The 23,683-nt window shown below is 36.0% G+C and overlaps 1 protein-coding gene across 9 annotated transcripts in view; it reads left to right on the top strand.

Moving 5' to 3' along the window:
• EPB41 (erythrocyte membrane protein band 4.1) overlaps positions 1–23,683 on the top strand; it is a 150,656-nt gene that overhangs the window by 103,498 nt on the left and 23,475 nt on the right. For 2 of the 9 annotated variants that reach the window (XM_072974942.1, XM_072974938.1), the window contains exons 12-14: positions 923–1,164; positions 10,108–10,284; positions 12,075–12,125. In XM_072974942.1, the coding sequence (XP_072831043.1) occupies positions 923–1,164; positions 10,108–10,284; positions 12,075–12,125 (470 nt within the window). Of the gene's footprint in view, positions 1–922; positions 1,165–4,450; positions 4,508–4,671; positions 4,714–5,700; positions 5,764–10,107; positions 10,285–12,074; positions 12,126–23,683 lie in introns of all 9 variants that reach the window. The other 7 variants (XM_072974943.1, XM_072974939.1, XM_031683903.2 and 4 more) reach the window with 6 other exon arrangements.

Here is a 23,683-nt window from a genome sequence, read left to right as displayed (position 1 = left end):
CCTGTACACACTGGAGCCAGTACCACCTCCTGCTTCTTTCCCAAGTTGTGACAAGCAAAATGTCTCCAGTCATTGCCAAATGTTCTCTGGGGAGCAAAATCACCTGTGGTTGAGAACTGCTGCCCTAAATATATTAGAGAATAAGAGCAATAGTGCAAATTAGTAGGACTCTGGGCAAAGGTAGGACAAAACTCAAAGGATTGTTTTGGCTTTTTTAAGGACAAAAGGGGAAAGGTTTTGGATTCATATTATTTAATCAGATAATTAAAAAGGAAAGTGTCTGGTTAAAAGATTTGCCCTTAAACAAGCGTCAAAAAGGGTTCATGTCTTATCAGATGATCCAGTTATCAAATTATTTTGTAATCACTCCAAGTTATTTTGTAATCATTCCAAGGAAGCTTCACAGAAGAGATGAGACTTAATCCTTTTTTCCTGGAATATATTTTTAGGTTCCTGAAATCGCCTATAAATAAGTGGATCTTTATTTCAAAAAGCCTTTATGGAAGAAATCAGGCTTAATTAACCCTTTTTTCTCCTCTACAGACTATCTTTCAGGTTCTTGAAACTAATAGATTATAAGATTAAACAATGTTGCAAACTTTTTAATAAAATGAGTTTTCAGTTTTATTTTTTCTTACTTTGATGTCCATGCCCACACACCTCCCACCTCCTGCCCCACCCTTAATGGAACATGATTGTCAGGACATTTTAGCTTTTCTATTGAGGGTACTTTTAGCTTTCTTACTGCCGTCTCTACCTGCCAGAGCACTAATTATTTATTTTTCACCTTCTGTATGATATCCTGCTGGACACCGTAACACTTGTATGTGTTCTGGATTCACAGTTATTTCACCTGGTGACTTTGAAGTAGTACAGTGACTCCTGCCTTCCCTTATTTTTCCCTTTTCCCTTTTTCATATAGCGGCCGTCGATTCAGCAGACCGAAGCCCTCGGCCCACCTCTGCACCAGCCATTGCTCAGAGTGAGGTCACAGAAGGCAGTGTCCCAGGTGCACCTGTCAAAAAAGCAGTGGTTCCTAAAACACAGAAGGAAACAGTGAAGGTTGAAGTGAAAAAGGAAGAAGTGCCAGCTGAGCCAGCTGAGCCAGCTGAGCCACCTGAGCCACCTGAGCCACCTGAGCCAGAGCCCACAGAAGTGGAGAAGGTATGTCGAAAGTCCAAACATCTAGCTAATTTCCTTTCTGGTCCAGAAATGTTAACTCCTTGACCAGGAAGGTTCTCAAAGCATTGATTTTTTTGTAGAATGCTAACAGAATTATTTCTTCCTCACTCTTTCTGGAAGAAGGTATCTCCCATGAACCTGTAAAATATTTTTTATAGAATTATGTCATGAAGACTGTAAGCTATCCCAGAAGTTTTCAGGTGACTCGCAGCTTTCCCCAACTTATATCTTTAAAAATAAGTCCGTAAAACACACCAGCACTGTGATCATCTCCTTTAAACATAATTTTTACTCCTCCAGAGGAATCTCCACATTCCTTTTTAAGAGTAAGCTCTGCTGTTGTGATTAAAATATAATTTGATTTCCTAAAATGGATATATGTGCAGCACATCCAGAGAACATCCAGAAGTTGCATAAAGCACATCTATGTGGTTGTTCAAATCTTAAGAAACTTTACAAAAGGGAGAAATCCCTTATGTAGGAGAGGCTATGCTACTGAGTTGATTGTACCCATAGTCATTGAACCTTGTTGAAAAATCACCAACTTAATTAGCAAATTTCCCAGGAGTAACAGTAACTGGTCTGAAGCTTTTTAAAATACATTTAAGTGGGGGAGGGTGTAGCTCAGTTGTAGAATGGGTACTTAGTATGCATGAAGTCCTGGGCTCAATCCCCAGTAGCTCCATTAAAATATAAATAAATAAACCTAATTACCCTTCCCCCTAAGTATAATAAAGTTTTTTAAAATGTTTTTAAAAAAATATGTAAAAATACATTTATGCAGTGATGGAGTTGAGATGTCAGCTCAGATTTATTGAAGTAAATACAGATCTCACTATTGACAACAGAATTAATAGAAGCAGTCTTTATAAGAAAAATTACATTGTTACGTGTCTGTTAAGAAATTTAAAACACATAAGGCCTTTGAAAGTGGATTAATGATGGATTAATCCTATCCTTTTGGAACCAGTTCAATATCTAGTTTATCTGTAGAGCAGTGGCTAATCTTGCTCTGTTTTGATGATATTAAAAAAACTATTCACTATGACAGAGTTTTTACTGTCCTTTGAGACCAACTTGAGTATGGGGGTTGGAAATTGAGTGAATGGTAGGTGTTTGTATTTTTGTATTTAGTCAAGTTGGCCATCAGGTTCAGTATCAACTGTGCTTTTTAAAATGTTAGACTTAACCATGGTTTTTAATGTTAGGATAGCTCACCTGGCACTTTTGACTATCTCTCCATTGTGATACTAACTGGAAAGTATTGGACTATTGGAATTGGCAAGGGAATCTTTTTAGTGGCTAAGATTCCTTTGGCTTTCTGCTAAATTATTTCTTCCTTTGCCTATATGGCAGACACAGGTATCTTCAAGAACAGGTTCCCCTTGCTCTTGGAACCTTGGCAGTGTGGAGAAATCACTTCCTGTTATATGCTCCCCAGTTAAGTGCCAATTGGGGGTCTTCTTGCCAGTTAATTCTGACTAAATATGTATTTTGAGATAGTTATATTGAGATCAGATCAAAAGCCACCTCTGATAACCTTCTATTACTATAATAGTAGTGACAGAATTAAGGGTGACTCAGAGTTGATTTTATTTGTAGCAGTTATAAAATAATAATGGAATTTACTTGAAGCCATATTTATTATATAAAGCAGCAGTAGTAATAAAGTAGCCTTGTAATTGTGGAAATCTCATTATCTAACATTAATTTGGTGCCAGATGGAGATAGCTTTTTGGCATCTTGAGTCATTTCACAAGACTTATTTTGCAGGTATGGAGACAGCACCTTTCCCCATGTACATCTTTATCTCAATTAACATTCTCTGTAGGAGCATACCTACTACTACTGTTGCTGCTTGGTCTCCATTCTTAGCCTAAAGTAGAGGATCTCAGTTTCTTGCTGCTGGATTACTAAGGAACCAAAACAAAAAGTCATTATTCTTTAAACAAACAGTTTAAGCTCTACAAAATAATTTGAACAACCATTTGCTAAGCATTCACAAGTCTGTAAAGATACTATCTCCATTTTATCAATAAAAACTTAGGTGAAATAACTTGCTAATGGCCACATAGCAAGTGTACTGGCATTCCAAGTAGAAATGATCCGAATTGTTAATTATCCCTGGTAGTTAAAAGGACTGTAGCCAGATGTGCTTATGATTTGACAGAGTTACAAAGTTTGATATCATCTTATGTTCTTTACAGTCAGTCCTATGACTGCACAGTGACATTTTATCCCGAGTTAATGCTGCCAAGTACGGTTAAAAAGAATACGTCAAAACACAGATTAATAAGGTTCTGTAAAGAATGTAATGATACAAAGTGATTGATTTGACACTTAATAAAAAGTTTTCTTATTTTGATAAATCCAGTGCTTTAGGCATTGTTCACTCTGTTATTCTTTCTCTTAACAGTCTTTTTTTTTTTTTATGCATACTCCATTTTGGGTGTATAAAGTGACTATTACTAAAGGTGTTTCAGAGTCAGGCAAGAGGTCTTAGTTATTCTTTTCCTACCATTAAGGGTGAATCTTGCCCATCCACCAAACACAGGGGCCCCAACTCCCTGGAGAAGAGATTACAGTGTGTTGAATGCTGCAGCTGAGCCCCATGTATGCTTATTTATAAATCAACATTGGAAGTAATTGCATGCATCAGTAATAATTTGGATTGAGTTTATTTTGATGCTTTGTTGTCTAATAAACTGAAGGGTGAAATTCCCTCCTTAAATGTATTGATCAACTAACAGAATTGTTCGTATTTACCTGCTTGGTGTCTTATGTGGTTTATTTTATGTATGCTTTAACTGTAGAGATTTTCTTTTTGTTTCTAACTCATATATGTCATACATTGATATCTTCATTTGTAAATTTGTTTTTAAATGTTATTTGAAATACTCCTAGATCATTTTCTAAGAACAAAACAAAAACATGGCTTTTTAAGCCTAAATTATTATTTTAGTTAGTAATTTTTTATAAATAAGTATAAAAATGTTTTCTTCATTAATAGAATAATTACCTTAATCTTGTTTTTTGATCCTTTGACTGTCCATTTTACCTCTTCAAGCCTTGAAAATGTGATGGTGAACTAACAGATTGCTGTTGAGAGCAGTGTCCTTCCTGGTAACACCCCCAGTAAGACTGCATCATGATGATTGTCTTAACTGGTATCACAACTAGCCTAAAGATGTGGCTTATTTGGAAATGAGTCTATTCATAGAAACCTACTAACCTGAAATGTTTTTACCACTTTATTTCTTAAATATAGGTGGAAAAAACCCACATCGAGGTCACAGTACCCACCTCAAATGGTGACCAAACACAGGTTTGTGTCAATAGGCCACTTGTTCCTTTTCCTCTCCCTCTTCAATTTTTTCTTCTCCCCTACTCCCCACTTCTTAAAAAAAATTACAAAATGAAGGTTCAGAAAAACTTCAATGAACCAATATTTTATCATTTTTCTTTCTTTTTTTATTAATGGCAAAACAGAAGCTTGCAGAAAAAACTGAAGATCTGATAAGAATGAGGAAGGTTAGCCATTTTTCACTTTCACAAAAGTGCATTACCATCACCCATGCTGATTTAACAGTGCATTAAAAAGACAGTGATCCATTCTTCTCATTGATTTCTTTTACTCAGAAATTACTTACAAACAGCAGATACATATACATATACGTATGTATATGCATATATGTAAAAACATATGTATGCCAAAGAAATTATAATCCTATACCACATATTGAAAAATTTTGTTAGAATAAACTTTACAGTAAGGAAATATTTTTAAACACAAATAATTAGTGAAGGCCAAATCTATCCTTTATATTTAAACTTTGTAAGAAATATTTAACAATGGCACCATATGCTTGGAATCAGACAGTATTTTATGTGTATTTATTATGGAAACCATCATAGCAGCAACTCCAAATATTGCTAATAATTGTAGGTTTGGCCATTTTGTGCCTTATTCTTCCCAACCATAGAGTGGGATGAATTAGTTCTTACTGAATAGCATGTTGACTGATTGGGTATAAAGTGCCCTTAGATCTTTCTTATGAAAGATATTAGAGATGCACATACTACAGTATTACTAAGTATGAAATAATATCCAAAAAGCTAAATAATGTTTTAAAGCATTTCTCTACTCTGTGGATCATGGAGTTTCAAAGCTTCTTAAAGTCATGCATTTTAAGGTAACCCACAAACAGCTCAGTTTCAAAAATGAACATAAAACAGCTTGTTATGTAAGAAGCCAATGAAGCCAGGAGCACTGTCTATTTAAATAACATCATCACATTCTTCCATCATTCATGATCAGAGTCATCCATTTTCTAGTGGTGATCATGTCCTCTGTGTGTCCTTGTGATTCTGTGACCATTTTATGTTGGCATATGCTGCGCTGTGGACATTTAATTTAAAGAAAATTTTTTTTTGGTTTGCCAATTTGCAGTTTTTTCCCGCAAGAACAACATTTTAATTTTTTATGCTTTTCTGTTTTTCCCTCTTTCATTTTCACAGAAAAAGAGAGAGAGACTAGATGGTGAAAACATTTATATCAGACATAGCAATTTAATGTTGGAGGTTTGTATGAACTTGAAGCTAATTTCAGTTGGTTGCCTGTAACCTTCTGCATACTTTGCTGATCCCCCGTCTTTCTGTGCTGCATTTGGTTTTGCATGCCATTGCATGAGAGAATTTTAGGTTTCAAATGCTTTTGCATGTTGGTAATCATGAATATATGCAACCATCTCACCTTTTGGCTCTTTGGTTTCCATCTCTCATACTTATCTAAAAAATATATGATTGGGACTACCTCTGCATTCAATGGTTCCATTGTTTTACCCACTTTTAGAAAGTACTACATCACTGTTTAAAAGTTCCTTGAATTTTCCAAGAGTATAGACTTCTATATGTTTCAAGCATCAAATTTGTACAGTTTTTTCATGTTCTGAACCTAGAGAGTGTGGAAAAGTAGGAGAAATGATCACAATTCAAAATGGACTTAAAATTTGGGGGATACTAGAAAATGACAGAAGAACGATCGAGGGAAAAAGTAAGATACAGGAAAGAAAGAAGGGAGGCTAGCATTTAATGAGTAGTTACTATGTTATAAGATAGTTTAATTATAAAACAGGCCTGTATGTATGGGATTTTTATGTTAAAGGTGAGAAAATTGAGGCTTAATTAAGTAATTTCCCTGTGGTTATAGAGCTAGCTGGTAAATTGGTAAAGCTAAGGTTTGAGTTAGGGTCCATCTAACTCTATTAAACTACACTTTTTTTCCATTCAGAAATAGAAACTACTATTTGCTATAGGAATTACAAGGTCATTTTCCCGTTATACTCAGCATTGGTCAGATTTTCACCAGACCTATATTAGTATACTTTATCTAGTTCTGGGCTCCACACTGGATAAGGAACTATAAAACTTAGAAGATCAGAGGAACTCAATGAGGAGAAAATTAAGGAAACTGAAATTATTCTGTGAAAAAATAGGCCATGTTAGTTTATGCCTCAGAAAAACTTACCTGGAAGCTGATGACCTAATTATCTTACAACTCCACTCAAGGCAGAACCAAAAGAAATGGGTATAAATTCTGACATCAGGGACTTAAATATATAGGAAGATGATAAACATGGTTCTTGCCTTCAGGAAGTATACAAGGTGGGGAAGTGGGAAGAAGAGAAATAATGAGGAAATAAATACTGATAAAATGATTACAAGTTATTAGGAAAGATGGACAGGGAAGCTGTCTCTGAAGAGGTAACATTTTAGCTGAGACCTGAAAGATGAACTTATATTAAATGTGTTAAATATTGTTAAAACTGGAAGCTTGAAGAAAGTTTTTTAGATAGCTCTCTAATGGCCTCCAATAATTACTTAACCTCCTCTTATTCTTTATCAATACATGTATTTTGAATGCCTGCTACATGTAAGGTACTTTGATAAAAATAATGAAAATTATGGCCAGCTTTCATTAATCATGTACCGTGTGGTGAGTACAATACCAAGTGCTTTATATATGTTTACCTCATGTAATGTGAAGTTTTCTTAGGCTGGACCCTAGGATATTTCAAACTTAGTAACTAGATCTCTGCTTTCACCCATAGCTGAAACTAGATCTGAATGGTTTCTCTTCTGAGATTAGGAAGAATGACAGATGTCATTTGATCTCCTTGTGCTCAGCAGTGTAACACCTCCCAGTTCCAAACATGTCAGCTTCTTGACTAGTCCATCTTTAGTGCTTCCTCTTAACTGGAACCTGCAGTACCGATCATATATTTGTCCTTTGTTCCATGAGGTGTGTTATGGCTTCTGAGACTCACAAAGTCCCTGTGTGTGATGTTTTTCCCAGCATTTCACTGACAGCCATGAGAGGGGATTTCTAAAAAAGTGTGTGTTTGAAAATTAAAACTACTAACTACCTTTTGAGAATATTTTATATTTAATGAAGTGTTTGTTTTGATTGCTGCTAAAATTATAAGATGATAGGCATCAGAGTGTGTCTAACCTGAAACCAGCCGAAGTAATTTGGCTAACCATCATTCTTTAGTATTGTGAGTTTTTTTCCCGCCTTAAAGAAGTTCTCTCAAGTTATCTGTCACTCTAGCAGATTTTTTTTTTAAAGCATTCCGTCCTCCCCCTACTCCTACCCCACCTCCACTAATGCTTTGTTCTGGCACAAATAAGGTCAAGTTCATTTTTAGATCTACCGCCTCCTCCTCCATCTCCCAAAGAGAACGTCATAGCAAGTGTCTATGACAAATTCTATTTGGAACAGGTCCCTTTGAGATCTTAATTTTACTCTGTGCCCCCACAGGTTTCCAACAGCCAGCTAAGAGGGATGGAGAAAGCTCGCTCAGAAACTACTGATTATATTGAAACATTTATTTTCTCAGGTTGCAAGCCAATCAAAAGCTAGGCAAGAAGAGTAACAAATCACCAGTCTCTCATAGTAAGAGGCTAACCCAGAGAGTTATGGTTTTATCATAGCATCTCTTGATATTTGTGTTTTGGGGCATTCACACCTTTAACCCTCCCAAATATCTTTAGTTCTTCTTGGCCCAAGCAGAGTTGATTTCGTCAGGAGCTAGGTCACAGGGCCTCACATGCCTGGTGGGTCTCAGTTGTTCAGCCTACTACTGAGTCTGTGACCGAGCTTGTTCATGTTTTTCTTTAGCTAGTAAACATGCTTTCCTTGCTTCCAGCTAGAACAAAAATGCAAACTGTTGTTTCCCCATGTTCTGAAGCCCATATTCATGAGTTATACTCACATTTCATCCCAGCAAGCAAGAGGTACTCTAATGGGGGAGCTACAGGATTGCTCTTTTGGGGTTAGTTTTCTCTTTGATCTCAAAGCAAATATACATGGTTTGCAAAAATAAAAAGAACAGACTGTAAATGAATTTTCTGAATGAATATCTCCAGAATCAAAATTATGTCATGTGCCTCACTGATTCTTTTTCATAAACTATTTTCTCTTTGGCATTGCTTTTGACAAAAATTTACTTAATTGAAGCCTATATTGCCCCAGGAAAAACTTTTTAAAACACATTTTTATTTAAATAAGTTCCAGTTGTTGTTGTTGGTTTTTTTCCCCCAAAATGAGGCCATTTCCCACGAAGCCAAAAAAAAAAAGAAAAAGAAAAAGAAAAACTAATCCCAAAATTCCCATAGCATATTAGGAGATATATTTAGTATTATGCTTTTCTTGGATACAGAGCTGCCTTGATATATAATAAACACTGAATTTTTAGCAGTCATCAAGTGACAGGCTCCCACATATTTTGATTTCAAGCATAGATCTTTTGAGATTTTTGGAAGAAACACATTGCACAAAGAACATTTGAGTTTTTGTCTTCAAGTTGTATTTCCCAGATTATTTCTGGCCATATCTCCCTTTGGAAAGTTGTTATATGCCTCCTGTTACATAAACTTGAATGTTATTTCTCATATTATTTCTAGCTTTATTAACCTAGTTTTTATCATTTCTCCCTGGAATATCCCCTGTGAGAGCTTACCCCTAGTTGTCAGATCTGCTGGAACAGTTGAGTTATTTTAAGCTGTCAAGGAGACATATAAGGTATTTGATGAATTCTTATTAAATCATGCCCCATCTATTGATGGTTACTGGAAGAAAGTCCCTATTTTGAACTGTACTAAGGGTTGAAGTTAAGCTGGAAAACAGAAGGCTTTTATACTGTGAATAGTATTGATGAAAAAAAGAAAAGCCATTCTGTTACATACCCATGAGCAGTATTATACCCCTGAGATAGTAACAACCTTCTCCGGAAACCTGAGCCAGGAATTTCAGTAATACATTCTTATATCAAGAAAGGGCTATTCCTGTTTACCAGAAACCAGCAATAGCAACCTAGTAATAGGAAAGAAGAACTAACTCCAGGCAGAGATAGAGGGATACTGTGCAGTTGCAACTCACCAAGGCAGGGCAACCAGTGGTGGGATCGGAATCTTTCACCATGTCCTTCATTTAACGATTACTCCTTACCTGTTGCTGTCTGCATCCTGCCTGAGCTGAGCCTAAATCAGTTCCTATCAGGCTGAGGCTAACTGAGTTGTGGGATTACCTGCTTGGGATGAGGAACTGTAGATCTAGTGGTGTGGCCTAGTAGGAGGAAGAGTCATAAAATTAAGGAGTGAGCTCCTTCTGGATTATATAACTGCTGAGAGGTATGGAGTTATGATGCTTCACTGCTTCCAAGAAAAGCACCTTGTTTAAAAAAAAGCAAGCAAATATACCATTTTGTATATTTATAATTTTAATGCAAACTATGGATTAATAACATCTATCCTGGATGTGGTGTATTTTCTGCCAACGCACATAGTCTGTGATGGGCTTCCCTTGGTGTGTTTTTTTTTTCCCTGAGTGTTGATTGTTTTGCATCTTTGTCCTTTCAACTGTAGGATTTAGACAAAAGTCAAGAAGAGATCAAAAAACATCATGCCAGCATCAGTGAGCTGAAAAAGAACTTCATGGAATCTGTACCAGAACCACGGCCTAGCGAATGGGATAAACGCTTATCTACTCACTCTCCCTTTCGAACACTTAACGTCAATGGGCAAATCCCTACAGGAGAAGGAGTGAGTACTTTGTCCATGTGACCAGTTGTGAGAATGAGTGAAATAAGTGTTTTTGTATATTGATATTTTTTATCTGAAAGTTTAGAGCTGAAGTTTAGCTTTGGTTCATTCCAGCTTTAAAGCGTTGATAATCAAAACTTGTTGTTTAAGTCATGTGGACTACCCAAGCCAATTATGGGAGCCATTAAGAACTACCAGGAGATGATTAGCTCTGAGAACTGTCTCTGCAGCGGCATACTTCTGGCTAGTGTATGTTTACGAATTGACCATAAGCCAGTGGAACTTTATGTTCAAACTGTGCCTTCGGGAACCAGAGAGTTTACTAAATTTAGTAATGTCAAAATTGGAAAGGGATAAGCATTTTTTAAAAACTTTGTTTGAACATTTGCACAACTTAGAAATGTCTGGAATGGTTGACCATGATTATATAATAAACCAAGGAGGCCCCTAGGCCAGAGAACGCAGAATACTAAGTATTAATGAGTATATTTCAGTTTTAGAGGAACTATTGATGATTTATTTTGTCTTTATGAGTAACATCAAACTTTTAATACACTGTTTTATAAGACAGTCACAATTAGAAGAACCCAGAGATACCTTTTAAGGGCTGCTCTTTTTCTATTGTGATTGTCATTACCTGTTTTGGAAATCCTGTACCTGAGTAAATGAATCTGTGTAATGAAAATATCTTATAAGTTACCCTGAGCACGTATTAAAAAGTTCTTTACTTATTCTTTAGCTCATACAGGTTAAGAATGTATATAAATAATCATAGTGACTCAATGAGTGATTGTAATGATTTTCAAATTACATGCTTGTTTTCCCCTCAAAACAACAGCAATTGTAGTTAAGAAAGGTAAAGGGATGTCTTAATAATTTAAAAGTATTTGTTTTTTGTGTTCAGAATTCATGGTAAACTATCCAACTTATTATTTAGTTTCTGGAACTGGAGAAGATAATAAAAATTGGTTCACGAAGGATACACTTTATATTTTTCAAAATGCGATTAAAATTGGCTAACAGTTCTCCAGATGAAGTTGAACCAGCTTCACCAAAAAGGCTGGAGAATTCCTGAATGATGATGGGCAGCTAAAGAGAGCTACCAGGGATGATAGGGTGCAGTGTTTCTATTCACTGTCCTCTCAGCCTCCACTCCCTGGTATAAATGGACATTAGTTCTGTATTCCAGATCTAGAGGATGTACCTTGAACTGAGACAGTGACTGCTTTCTGTAAGTCTGTGACTCCATGAGAAAGCACTTGTTGCTGCCTCTCCTGGTTAACCCTATCTGCAAACCATAACTGCATATTTTCTAGAAGTTTCCTGTTTGATTCCAGGCAAGTAATTAAAGATGCTCAACTACTTTGAAGAAGTAACTTGGTACCCTCTTGGATGAAGTTTGGCAAATCTGAACCAGTCTCCATTTCCAGAAAATATCTTATGTCTTAATCGAAACCATTCAGAAACCATCTCAGGGCTAGTTTTGGGAGGGAATGGCTGTTTCATTCCGTGGACTTTTAAAGAAATGACTTTTATAAATTAAATTAGATCAGTGGGGAGTACTTTAGCTCTAGGGTTATAATATTACCCCTCTAAATGAATAATGCAGTAAAAAAGAACTGTATTGTGATAATGATTTATATAGGATAATTCCACTTTCTGGCATATCTTACTTTTTCTTTAATAACTAGGACAATATTTCTGTTTGCTGGGGATACCTCTTCCACCTTTGACAGTATTGTTGTTGCATTGCAAGGCAACTGAATTTTATATAATTTGTGTGTGACCAGGTGAAGAAAACCTCTATCCTCCCCTCGGAAAGAAAGGTTGGTGGGCCAGAGGTAAAGCTGCTGTTATGACTTGTGCTTCTCAATCAGAATTTGCTCTTGTCATGGCACTAAGCAGATAATCCCCCCAGAACTGAACAGCAGCTGCTCAGTGATTTTTTTTTCTTTTGGCTATACTAGTAAATTCACACCCACTGCCTTTTGACCTAACACATAACATTTTCACTGCTGCACCTTTTGCAGCTTTCAATTTGCTTATTTCGGCGCATGGCTGGTTGAAAAGCTGCATGAAGATGTAAATATGTATTCGGAGAGAAAACGAATTTAATTGTACCCTATTCTTTTTATGTTGTCTTTCTTCTTCCCTTTATTTCTTTTGAAAATCATTATAATTTTGCATCCTTTCTTTTCCTTTTTTCCTTTTTTTGCTGATCAGTCCCCCAGCTACTTTCTCCCTGATACATATCACTTAGGGGTGTGCAAAGAACCAGTATTGAACTTCCAAACAGATCAGAGAAGGCTGGCTCAACTGAGAGAACTGAGAGCCAAGTTTTTCCTTTCGTAGAGAACATGTGTCTTGACTGGATGGCAGAGTGCAGAAATTGCTGGGGGAGAAAAACTTCTCAATTGGACAATTGAAAAAAATAATTTTCCTTAAAAGTATCAAAAGCATTTGCTTAATATGATGTATACACCTTCATGATGGCCATTATTATTTTAAATCATAATTCAGAGAGAGAGGGGGAGGGAATTTATAATTGAGTTTTATGGGGTTTAGGTTTCTGGGTTTTGTTTTTGTTTTTTTTCTTTTTCTGGTAGACCCTGGAGGCTCATATAACTTTTATACTTTTGTTTCTCTTTTGCAATCTTTAAAATGTATAGGATTGAGATTTTTATTCCCTTGAGCAAAGGCTAATTTCCATACTGAATGAACTGTTGCAGTTTTTAAAGTCTATATGAAGAGATATGAGGATAACATTTTATATTCTGCCATTCTATTTGTAATAAAAGTAACTTCTGATGGCAAGAAGAATGCTTCGTTATTGGCTTTGCCCAATTGACCTAAGAAAAATTGGCAGCACCAAAACAATGAAAAATGACTGAAAATTTGTGTGAATATTGTTAAAGGAAGAATAAATACTATAACTAACAAAGTCCAGTGATTCCTTGAACTTTCAGGACTTCTAATCTTCATTCAAAAAATTACCTATTGAGTACCCTACTGTGTTACAGAAACTTTGCCAGAATAATTGCCAGGGTAGAGTAAAATAAAAGCTTTCTAAGAGATCTTCCCAAATCCTTTGCACATCCCCAAGTATCATTTTTGAGCATTTTCCATCTGTCATTTTGTTCATCTTTCTCTGTCTTTCTTGATCTTCTACCATGAAAGCAGACACAGGAACGTGCTCTGTTAGTGCAGGATGAAGAAAAAATTAAAAGGCAAGAGAGATCTACTGAAAGAGCCTTGCCCCAGCAAGAAAATGAAGAAATTCTTCCCAAGGTTTCTATTCCAATCCCTGAGGATCACAAGTCTCTCAAAAAGTGCCGCCTCTACTTTAGTACTTTTTCATCTCCTCGTATTCCTTTCATGATGTCTTTTCTCGTGGTTCTTGCATTGGCTGTCTGGTGGTTGGTCTTTCTGTGATCGGAAAACAGGGTGCTCATCTGAAATGTCAAGACTAAAACCACTGAACTTTGTCATTAGCGTCTACCGTGTTATCTCGTGTGTGATGCCCTCTGATCTTGATAGTTCGCTGTCCTAGGGCAGCTCTTGTGTTCATTTTTCTGTCAATAAAATGTTACTCTTTGTAGAATATGTATCATGGGGTACAAAGGAGTAGCAATGGATTGCCCAAGCCAGCTTTCTTCACCGAAGTTTAACAAATTTAGGGAGATCTGATTTAAGCATATGGCAGGTTGGTACTTTCCCCAAAAGCTTTAACTCTTCTATCCTGCATGTTCTTATTGCCTACTGTTGCTATGTACTCCTCTCCAATGTTTCACACAAAGCAGGATATTCTGTAGAAACATTTGATGGAATATTTTCCTAATTGTCTATAGTTATTTCTGTGGCATGGGCTCTGTAGTTAAAGAAAAAATTTCAACTTGCTCACCTTTCAAAAGCCTTAAAATGATACATTTTAATCTATGAATCCATAACCGCTCCTTTTCTTGAGATATCAAATCAGTATATACAAAGGCCTTTTTCAGAAAAGGGCTTTTGACTTCTGTGGCCTTCTTACGTGTATTTCTGAGATGTACAGGGACAAACAACTCTATCCTGCCTGGTGTATAAAAGAGATCTGCAAAGGTTAAATGCAGTTTTCACAAGTATAATGTGGATGGTTTAAGGAAAATGGTGCTGGTGCCCTTTAGCCTCCAGCCAGGGCTGAATTTTCCAGACTATTCTGCCCATCTTTAAAAGTCCTGGAATAACAAATTTCTTCAAGATCTGTACATAAACATATCCTTCTCTGAATGAAAATACTGTGTTACTTCTTTATGAATTAAGTAATTATATTGCTAGAAGCAATATTTATCCATTATGATAAGCTTAAAATATATATCGATATATTTTGTTTTTCTGATGGACTTCAGACCTGTTTATTCTTACATGTGTGTTGGAATCAATTGTTTTTAAATGGATGGCCTTGTGAGCTAAAGTTCTGTCATGACAAGTTTGTGTCTTCTGTTTGCATGTTGATTTTTAAGGCTTCCCTGAAGTAAATATGAGTGTACTCTCACTTCACAATACAACTTGGGTACCTAACCTGTTTTTTTCCCCTCAATATTAATGAAATCTTGCATGTAGCTTGCTTTTTATGGCATTTGAATGTACCAATATGGATGATTTGGTTAATGTCTCAAATATTTGTTTTGAAATCTAAGTTCATAGAAGGGTAATCAAACTGAGATTATTGCACTTTGTTTTACTTCTCAACACTTCCCTTGATGAAACTTCTAAACATGACTTTGTTTTTAAGATGGTGGCTTCTTAGAGCAAAAAAAGAGAACAGTAAAGCCAAGAATCTTTTGTCCTTCCACACCCACCACTATTGTTCTATTCTCCCTGGAAACATGTAGAAATAATTCTTTGGTATTCCCTGAAAACTGCTGCTCTGTTATTAAAGGCTTTCCAAAAAGGTGAGAAAGGATCAAAGAGCAGGTTAAATTTAAAATCTGATATGAGTATATATCTTACATGTCACAGGCTATATCTGTTTGTAAGAAATATTTTGTAATTAAGCGTATTTATTATTTTACTCATAATAAGAATAGAGAGACCTCAGATCAACCTGAAATATTGCAAAGCTATTCTTTAACACAGAAAGTGATCATCAAAAAATACTCCCCTTCATCTGTGAAATAGGGATATAAGAGCTTTCTTTATGGAATTAAAAAAAAAACTATAACATTGGTTAGATTCTTTAAAATTTTTTTCAAGAAACTAAAAAGGAAATAAGCTTAGGATTCTACTGATACTTTAATAACTGTTTCAGATTATATTTCCAGTTTTCATTCTTGTACATAGCTTTTAAAGTAATTATTATTGTAAACTTAACCTTGAATTTCCTTTCCCTTTGTATTGGAGTTATTTCAAGTCCATTAAAAGTCTAGTGTAAGCCAACAATATTTTTCTGTTTTCTGAAGTGCAGCAGGAGCCCTCAGAGATCCTTACTGATCCTTTATTTGTTAATAGGGTAAAAATGGTTGAGAGGACTAAACTGCCAGTGCAGGCTCAAAAAGATATGCCCATCACAGTTATCAGAGGAAGAATACTGGACATTACAGCTTTGTATTACCTAAAATTAATGCTGCCAGTATGTATAACATAAAGCTGTGAATAGTCTTGGTTTCTCTCTCACATTTTATCCCATTCTCGATACCAGAGACAGATCCAAATAACTGTGTTGATTTTACCCTGGTTCACCTTCTTAACATCAGGTTGAAGAACAGTTTGGACTAAAGTTATCAATACAGACCAGTAAAAAGTCTTGGGTTTTTGCCTTGGTTTTGCTATTAATCATTTCTGGGGTGACTCTGAGAAGTTCACTTAATTACTTGGTGCCCAGATTTCCACCTAGTAATGCAGAGACTAATCTACCTCATGAGAATGAATCTGTAACCTGTTCCAGGAACCAGAAGCTTTAGTTGTCATTTAATTCTTGGTGTTTTAGGGACTGGAAAGTGAAAAACAAACACACATTAACTTGTTGGAATTTTTTGTATAAAAGTAAGCAGTTAAACAGCTGTGTTTTTTTTTGTCTACTCCATGTTGATATTTGACCAAATGCTTAAAACTACTAAGGTCTTTCCAAATTCCTCATGCTCTTAAGCAATTCATCTTACCCATATGGTATACTTAGAGGGGATCTTACTTGAAAGTAAATCCAGCACCTGTACTTTGGACCTACCTTTTATCCATTTTCTTAATCCTGACACTTGGGTTATGAAGGGGATTCAGTTTGCATGGGTCAGTTCTACTACTTGTTTACATCTTTGGTAAAAGTTTTGAAGGGAGAAGATACTGACTTTGTTGACTACGATTAAATGGGAGTATCTGTGGACTAGATTTCCAGTTGTCATCTTAGATCCTAGTACATTTCTTTCTGTTAAATATTATTGTAAATTTTACTCTGAAATCTCTGTGAATTTAAGCCAATTCACTTTCTCCTACATTCCTAGGTCATTACTGTATTGTTTGCTATAAAAACATGTATTAGACTCCCTAGGCTTTAGCAGTTTGGTTATTTTTTTAAGGCATTACCAATCAAAATTTATATTTAGGCTTTACCCAATGGTCACATATTTACAAAAGAAAGACAAAAAAATTCAAAAATAATATGAGACACTTTCTCGTTTTTTTCTTACCAAGGGTATTGAGCGTAGTAAAGATACATAGAACTTTTCTACAGTTTCCTTCCCTTCTGTCCTTCTACATAGACATAAAATCCTAAACATCTTTATAGCATTCTCTGTCACATTGAGAAAAACTATTACGTTGTTTCTGTTATACATAGAAATTTCACTTTTTTTCGTTGCATTCAAACTACCCACGTTGTTTGTAATTTTGGTAGTGGAAATGGAGACAACTCCTTATTCTTATTCTCTGTTATGCATGGCGTGTGGGGTAACTCCATCTGCCTCCTCTACACTGTAGGGGAGTTTCAGTAAATCTCTTTATTTCTGCTGCTGTCTCCTTTTTGCTGCATCAGAACATGATGTAAAAAAGAAACACATTGGTGTGGACCTCAGTAATGGGCACCGGAAATGGTTAAGAAGGGGTGGTTGTTAAAGTGAGGAAGCCATGTAAAGTTAGGCTGGAAGAGGAAGAGGGGTAGCTGTGGTCAACAGTTACAAATTCACAGAGTATTTCATTTTGTAAATGAAATTCCTGTTCTACTAGAGGACAGAGCTTGAGAGACGAGAAGAAGAGAAAGTACAGTAATTTATTACTTCTGCCAATCAGAAATAAAGGCTAAGAGCTAAATAACTTTAATAATAGCCTAACTAAATGTATAGATGACAGATTGTTGAGGAAACATATGTTTTAGGAGTGCTTTTCTAATCTTTTGTGATTGATATCCTAGAGGGCAGCCCTTCCCTTTATCATATAGTCAGAACCCTGTCTGGGGTAAATAACAGAATAAATCTAACATTTCAAAGATTAAAGAAGGTAAGAAGGCATATAGAGTCCCAACTATCTTTTCAGGCCCCCGAAAGTCAATAAAGGATGCAGTTTAATCTCTCATTTTCTCCTCTATTATCTTTTTAAAGAAGAGTCTCCGTACGTACAGGATCCTATCTGAACAAAACAAAGAGAGTAAGAATTAAAGAAAAAACATGGTTACTGCTAGCCATTCACTTGTTCATTGCCCACTAGGACAAGGTACTGCAAGTGGGATGCAAAGAGGCAGCATTAGCAGAATTTTAGGATTGGATAGGCCCCTGATCCAGCTCCTCTCCCCCTCAATGCTTGACTCTTCTATACAATATCATTTAGAGATTCAGAGACCAAGTGGTCTCCCAGGCTGTGATTAAATAGCTCCCAAGATACAGCACATTATGTCTTTGGACATCCCAGATTTTTGGATATAAATCATTCAGGTATTAAGTCAAAGTCTGTTTCCCAATAGCTTTCACTTCTTTCACCTCCTAAATGGAGTCATTCTGAAGAATTTTCTGTCTTCCACATTATAAGCTCTTCACATAGTTAAAAGTAACTCTCACATTGGAATTAGTCATAGTTCTTGGCCTCAGATCACTTACCATCTGATATCCAGATCTGTCCCAGCCTTCCTCCTAGCATGTTATCCTCCTGCTTTCTTCCTTTCTTTTTCTAGCTTTCCTTGTTTTATCAGCTCTTTTTCCTTCTGACTCCTTTGCCCATTGGTTGCTTCCCTGTGGTTTATTCAGTTTTACATCCCTACCCATTGATTTGCCCTCTCTAAAAGAACATTTTGAAATTTCTGGAAATCACAGCTTCTTCAGGTAACACAGGCACTTGGAGGTGGGGGGATTACATAGAAGAGTGGGAGGGTGAGATAGTTATGTAGCTTTGGAAACTTCTTGTAGCGCAGAATCAGCTGACAAGGTTGTATCGCTGTTAGGTCTTAAAGAAGCTTACCACCAGAGCCGGTATCCTAAGTTTGCTTGCCTTCTTTGACAGCCTTGCTAACCTTTACATCCCTTAGTGGTTTGATTTATACCACTGTGATTGATACAATTATGGAAACACTTTCTGTTTAATGTTCTGATTATGACTTAGATCTCCACTAGAAAAAGTGATATTAAATTTTTTAGATGTTAATCCATCTCTTCTAGTTTCGCCTGTCTCAAACCTGTGAGATTCTCAGAGGTGCAGGGCCTTGTTTTAGCTATCTTTGCCAAAAATACCTTTGTATCTCAGATATATAACAAATAATTAAAATTTGTTAAATTGAATTAAATGATTAGTCACATGGTAAAGGATAAACTCTAACTTTTCACTTTCAGTCTCTTGTGTTGGGACACAAATTTGTGCCGAATTAATCACCACAAGCCCGTTCAACACATGCAGACAGCCCAGAAAGCCCACATATGGCCCAGAAGCCACTGTCTCTGTTATTAGTCCTGTAGTGTGGTCCCTGGTTTATTCGAAGAATCTATGTATACCTCTGTGATACGTGTCAGTCTCTCTTGGTTCTGTCTTATAATTTGGTCCAGTTAAAAACTTACCCATTTACCACAAGTCATAATCAGCTATTTTCACTATAGAACATATTATTGAGACTGGGGTGCTTATCTGTATGTATAAATTCATCTTTATCATAAAGGATATCATAAAGGAAATCTGTTATTTAACAATTTATGTTTATCTAAAATACATTGTAGAGAGCAGTTTGATACATTTGTCTTGTTTTACATGATACAAAAACAACAAAGGTATCACACTCTTGTGATATCAAGAGTTTTGTATATAAGATAGACCAGGGTAGGCAAACTTTTTCTGTAAATAAATATTTTAGGCTTTGCTGGCCATATAGTCTCTGTCATAACTACTCAGCTTTCCCACTGTAGAGTGAAAGCACCATCGACAATAAACAAGAGAACACGAATGTGTTCCAATCAGGCTTTATTTGTGGACACCGAAATCTGAATTTCATGTAATTTGTATGTGTCAGTAAATATTTTTATATTGTTTTTCAACCATTTAAAAATGAAAGCCATTCTTAGCTCCAACCCATCCAAAAGCAAGGAGAGGGCTGGCTTTGGCTGCTAGCTGTAGTCAGCTGACCCCTGACATAGGTCTGGAGAAACAGAGAGCTGATTCGATACATTTTCTGCCTTTGTACTGTTTCAAGAGCTGTAGTCACAGTCTTAGCATTTTCATTCAGTGGCGAAGTATTTTTGGTCTTGTTTATGATTAGAAATGGAAAACAAAAGACAAGGCACTCGTTCCTATTTATCCAGCAGCCAGGGTACACCTGAATAAAATGTCTTTATCGCCACAGCATCCCTGCCTCTGTCAGTTTTCTGAATTGTTTTGTGTTAACTGTGCTCTTCTTCAGTGACAAATCCAGCTGACGCCTTTGTTCTGTTTCGTTTTTAAGGGTCTGCCTCCATGTCCCCTAAGGAATAAAGAAACAATTCCCAAATTCACCTTCTCTTCAGCCGAGTTTTAGAGATCTCTAACGAGCATGGTAAAGAAAGTGAAATGGTTTTCACTCTGGACTTCTGGTGCACCATAGTGTTTCAAGCAGTTGTATAAATTCAAGGTTGGGTATCTAAAGGAAATATTTTAGAAAGTTTCCTTTTTCAAAATAAAGAGATTTCCCTGAGAGGAATTCCCTAATTCAGAGCCTATTTGGGCAATATTTACCAATAAGTCAGAATAAAATAAAGTTACATCCTTTCAGAGGTTGTGTTCTGAAGGATTCCTTGATCTGTAATTAGCTTTGGGAGGTGCCTTCTAATAAATCCCTAAACCTGTGTTCCTTTCAGTTCCCTGGTCCAGGATCCTTTAGCTCTGATACTCAGTTAAATAAATTGTTTACCTATTAGCAGTTCAGCAAGATATTTAAGCCTAAAGAAATCTACTAAGAAATTCTCTTTTTGGAACTTTTTCTTTGATATTTTTCTCATGTTATTTGCACCATTAATATGTACATTTGTCAAGAATAAATCGTATTGCAAATCTAATTCTGGTTGATACTAGTCATTAAGGAAAGAAGTCAGTAATGCTGCACAGACCCACTACCAAAAACAGGAGGGAAGGAAAGAACCTCTGCTTCCGTGGGTCAGCAAGAAATACTGTCAGCCAGTCTTTCTAGAAAAATGCTCTTGTTTTTCCGTATTTTCACTCTTCTCTATGGCCCAGTAATTGTCTTTTGCTCAGTCCTAAAACAGAGCTAACCTATTGACGTGTATTTAGTTCCAAGAATATTAATGTTTTAAATCGGCTTGGAACTATTTGACTTATTTATACCAAGTTTTAAAAATAACTTTTTTCTAACCAGCTTAATCAGTCACTACAACACATGTAATTGTCACATCTGTTAGAAGCATTTTTAATATACTGAATTAGTCTTTTTTTGAAGAAGAAGAAGAAGCACTCTACAAATTAATAGCTATTAACTATCCAATCTTGCCACTCTGATCATATTGAAGAGTGAAGAACAGAGTGGGTGTGGATATGTGGGTGTGAGGAGAGCTTGCTTCTGTGATGTGGAATTAACAGAAGCTGAACTGCTCTGTCTCTTACTTCACCTTGAGTAAACCTTGTCTTGTGTCTTCCTCTCACAGTTCTAGATTCTGTTGTGTTAGCCAGGTGATTACTTGAAACCAACACTCCACATTTTGAAGTAGTCTATTTACTAGCTCCAAGTATGTGCCTTGTGACCATGTCTGAGTAATATAAGATTTTGAGGTATTTCTCCAGAGCTCCGTTCCTTTTGGGAATTTGTAGAAAATGGAAAGCCATTTTCATTGTTATAGGATTTTTCAGGAGGAGAAGACGTAGCTAATTAGTATCTAATCATATTTTTCTGTTGTATTTAGTTCTGTGGAATCAAGATGCTATTTTCTAGATATCAAATCGGGATATAATTTTTTCTTAAGTGCTTATAATGGCTTTAATCATTTTTGGAATTGGGACTTCTGAGAAATCCTGCTAAGTATATTTAATTGTGTTCCATACTAAATGATCAGTTTTCATATTGGTTATAGCCCCTTCCTCTCCATCTTTATCTCTCCACCTCAACCCTTCTTAGTATAATGAAATAAAATTGACCGACCAAAAGCTTCTGGTCTCCTAGACATGTTTAGTATAACCTTTAATATTTGCTCAATCATTTTGACTTCTATAGCTCTATTCAGGTTTGAGAACACACATTTGATCTGTGGAGTCCTTGCTGGTGAGTGCAGTGTTAAAGCAAGATTTTCTGTTACTGAATGGTTAAAATTGTGTATCAGGCACTGATTTTGCAGCTGTTTGCTTTTACCTTCACCTATTCTGGGGATAATCTAATAACAGCACCGTTTAGGAAATTATAAAAACTATGTTTGAAGGATGATTGTCATTGGCAAATTTCATTCACTAGCATTCATGAAAGGCTGCATTATGGAGTGATTTTCCTACAATAAGCAATTTTACCAACTATAATTTAATAAAGGCCGGCATCTTCCTAAGTAAGCTCCTTTATCCAGATGTAATCTTTATATGTCAGGGAATAGAACTGGACCATGAAAATGACTCAAGTCTTGTGGAGAAGCTAGTGAGCACTACAAGGATGTATTTCTAGCAAGGGACCAATAGCATGCCAACTTTATTTAAAAAAAAAAAAAAAGTAGGGGAGGATATAGCCAAGAGAGAAAATTTAGAATGAAGAGAAAAGTATTGCATAATTAAGAATGGCACACTAGAGAGGAAAGATAGAATTTTTAAATCATCTTTTGCTAGCACGTGGTTACTCTGTTGTTAGTTTATCCCCATTTTGAATGTTTGTGATTCTAATGTCCTTTTCTAAACTGCCAGTTGGCCTGAGTTTTTCCACAGAAAGTGTATCAAAACCATTATTTATGAGGCTTTTGAGGGTGGAGGGGCCAGGGGATGTTTTTCTTTTTGATAATTTTTGTTCTTTCTTCATTTGTTTCCTTTTTTGGCTGAAGAATGGGCTACTGCTGCTTGACCTGTCATCTTTATGTGCTGTTTACACATGGCTTTTACAAAAGAAGCCATTACCACATCTGATTTATCTCTTATTGCAAGTGCCCCTTTTAAAAGCATTTGTTTTAACTTAACAAATTAGAGAAAAATCACCACATTAGTGTTATTATATAACCAAGGGAAATATTATTTATTTTTCATAATAGAAATAAGATTACAAATATTGATAATATAGTAAATGTATAAAGACATATGTTTTGTTTTTTAGAGCTTTTTCCCAAGGCACTTAAGGCCATTCTTTGCTGAGACATAAACTTGCCATGTTTTGTTAAAGAGAAATACATAGAAATGAAGCACTCGCAATTAACTGATCTTATCAGGATTGGAGTCTACAATTTTAGTTTGCATGTTGCAGACCATTTGGGGGTATTATTTAAATACATCGTTGATAATTTAAGTGACTGTGATATTTATTGTTTACTTTAGTTAAGAACCAGGAGCTGGATTCTTCTGCTGGGTATCTTCCTTCTGTGCTTAGCAAGATAACCTCGATTCCTGCTGGTTCTGTGGGCATTTGCAGTGCAAAGCATTTCTTACTGGGTTTGCAAAGCAAGGGTAATGTGCTCTGTGGGTGTATGTGTGTCTGTGCATACCCCCCTCCCTCAATCCCAGTGCCACCTCCTGCTCACTCCCTTTTTCTTATCAAAACTAATTTTTAAAAATTATTTAAACTTATTAAAAAGCCTAATGCATCCCCTTTTTCTGACGTAGACAAACACTGGTAAAAGTTATTAACTTTCTCTGGGATATTTGCATTTCAACAGGCCACAGAGTCGTTGTAAAGATGATGTTGACATTACAGAGTTGATCATATCATTAAGCAGTATTTCCAAGGCCAGTCCTAACTCAGTTGATTTGATTGAGTGGCAAAATAGAATGAAAAGAATGTGAGAACCAAAGGTAG

Source organism: Vicugna pacos, chromosome 13, assembly GCF_048564905.1.
Source record: "Vicugna pacos chromosome 13, VicPac4, whole genome shotgun sequence".
NCBI lineage: Eukaryota > Metazoa > Chordata > Mammalia > Artiodactyla > Camelidae > Vicugna > Vicugna pacos.
The sequence above is the reverse complement of the archived record's forward strand: the minus strand, read 5'-3'. Positions and strand labels throughout refer to the sequence as shown.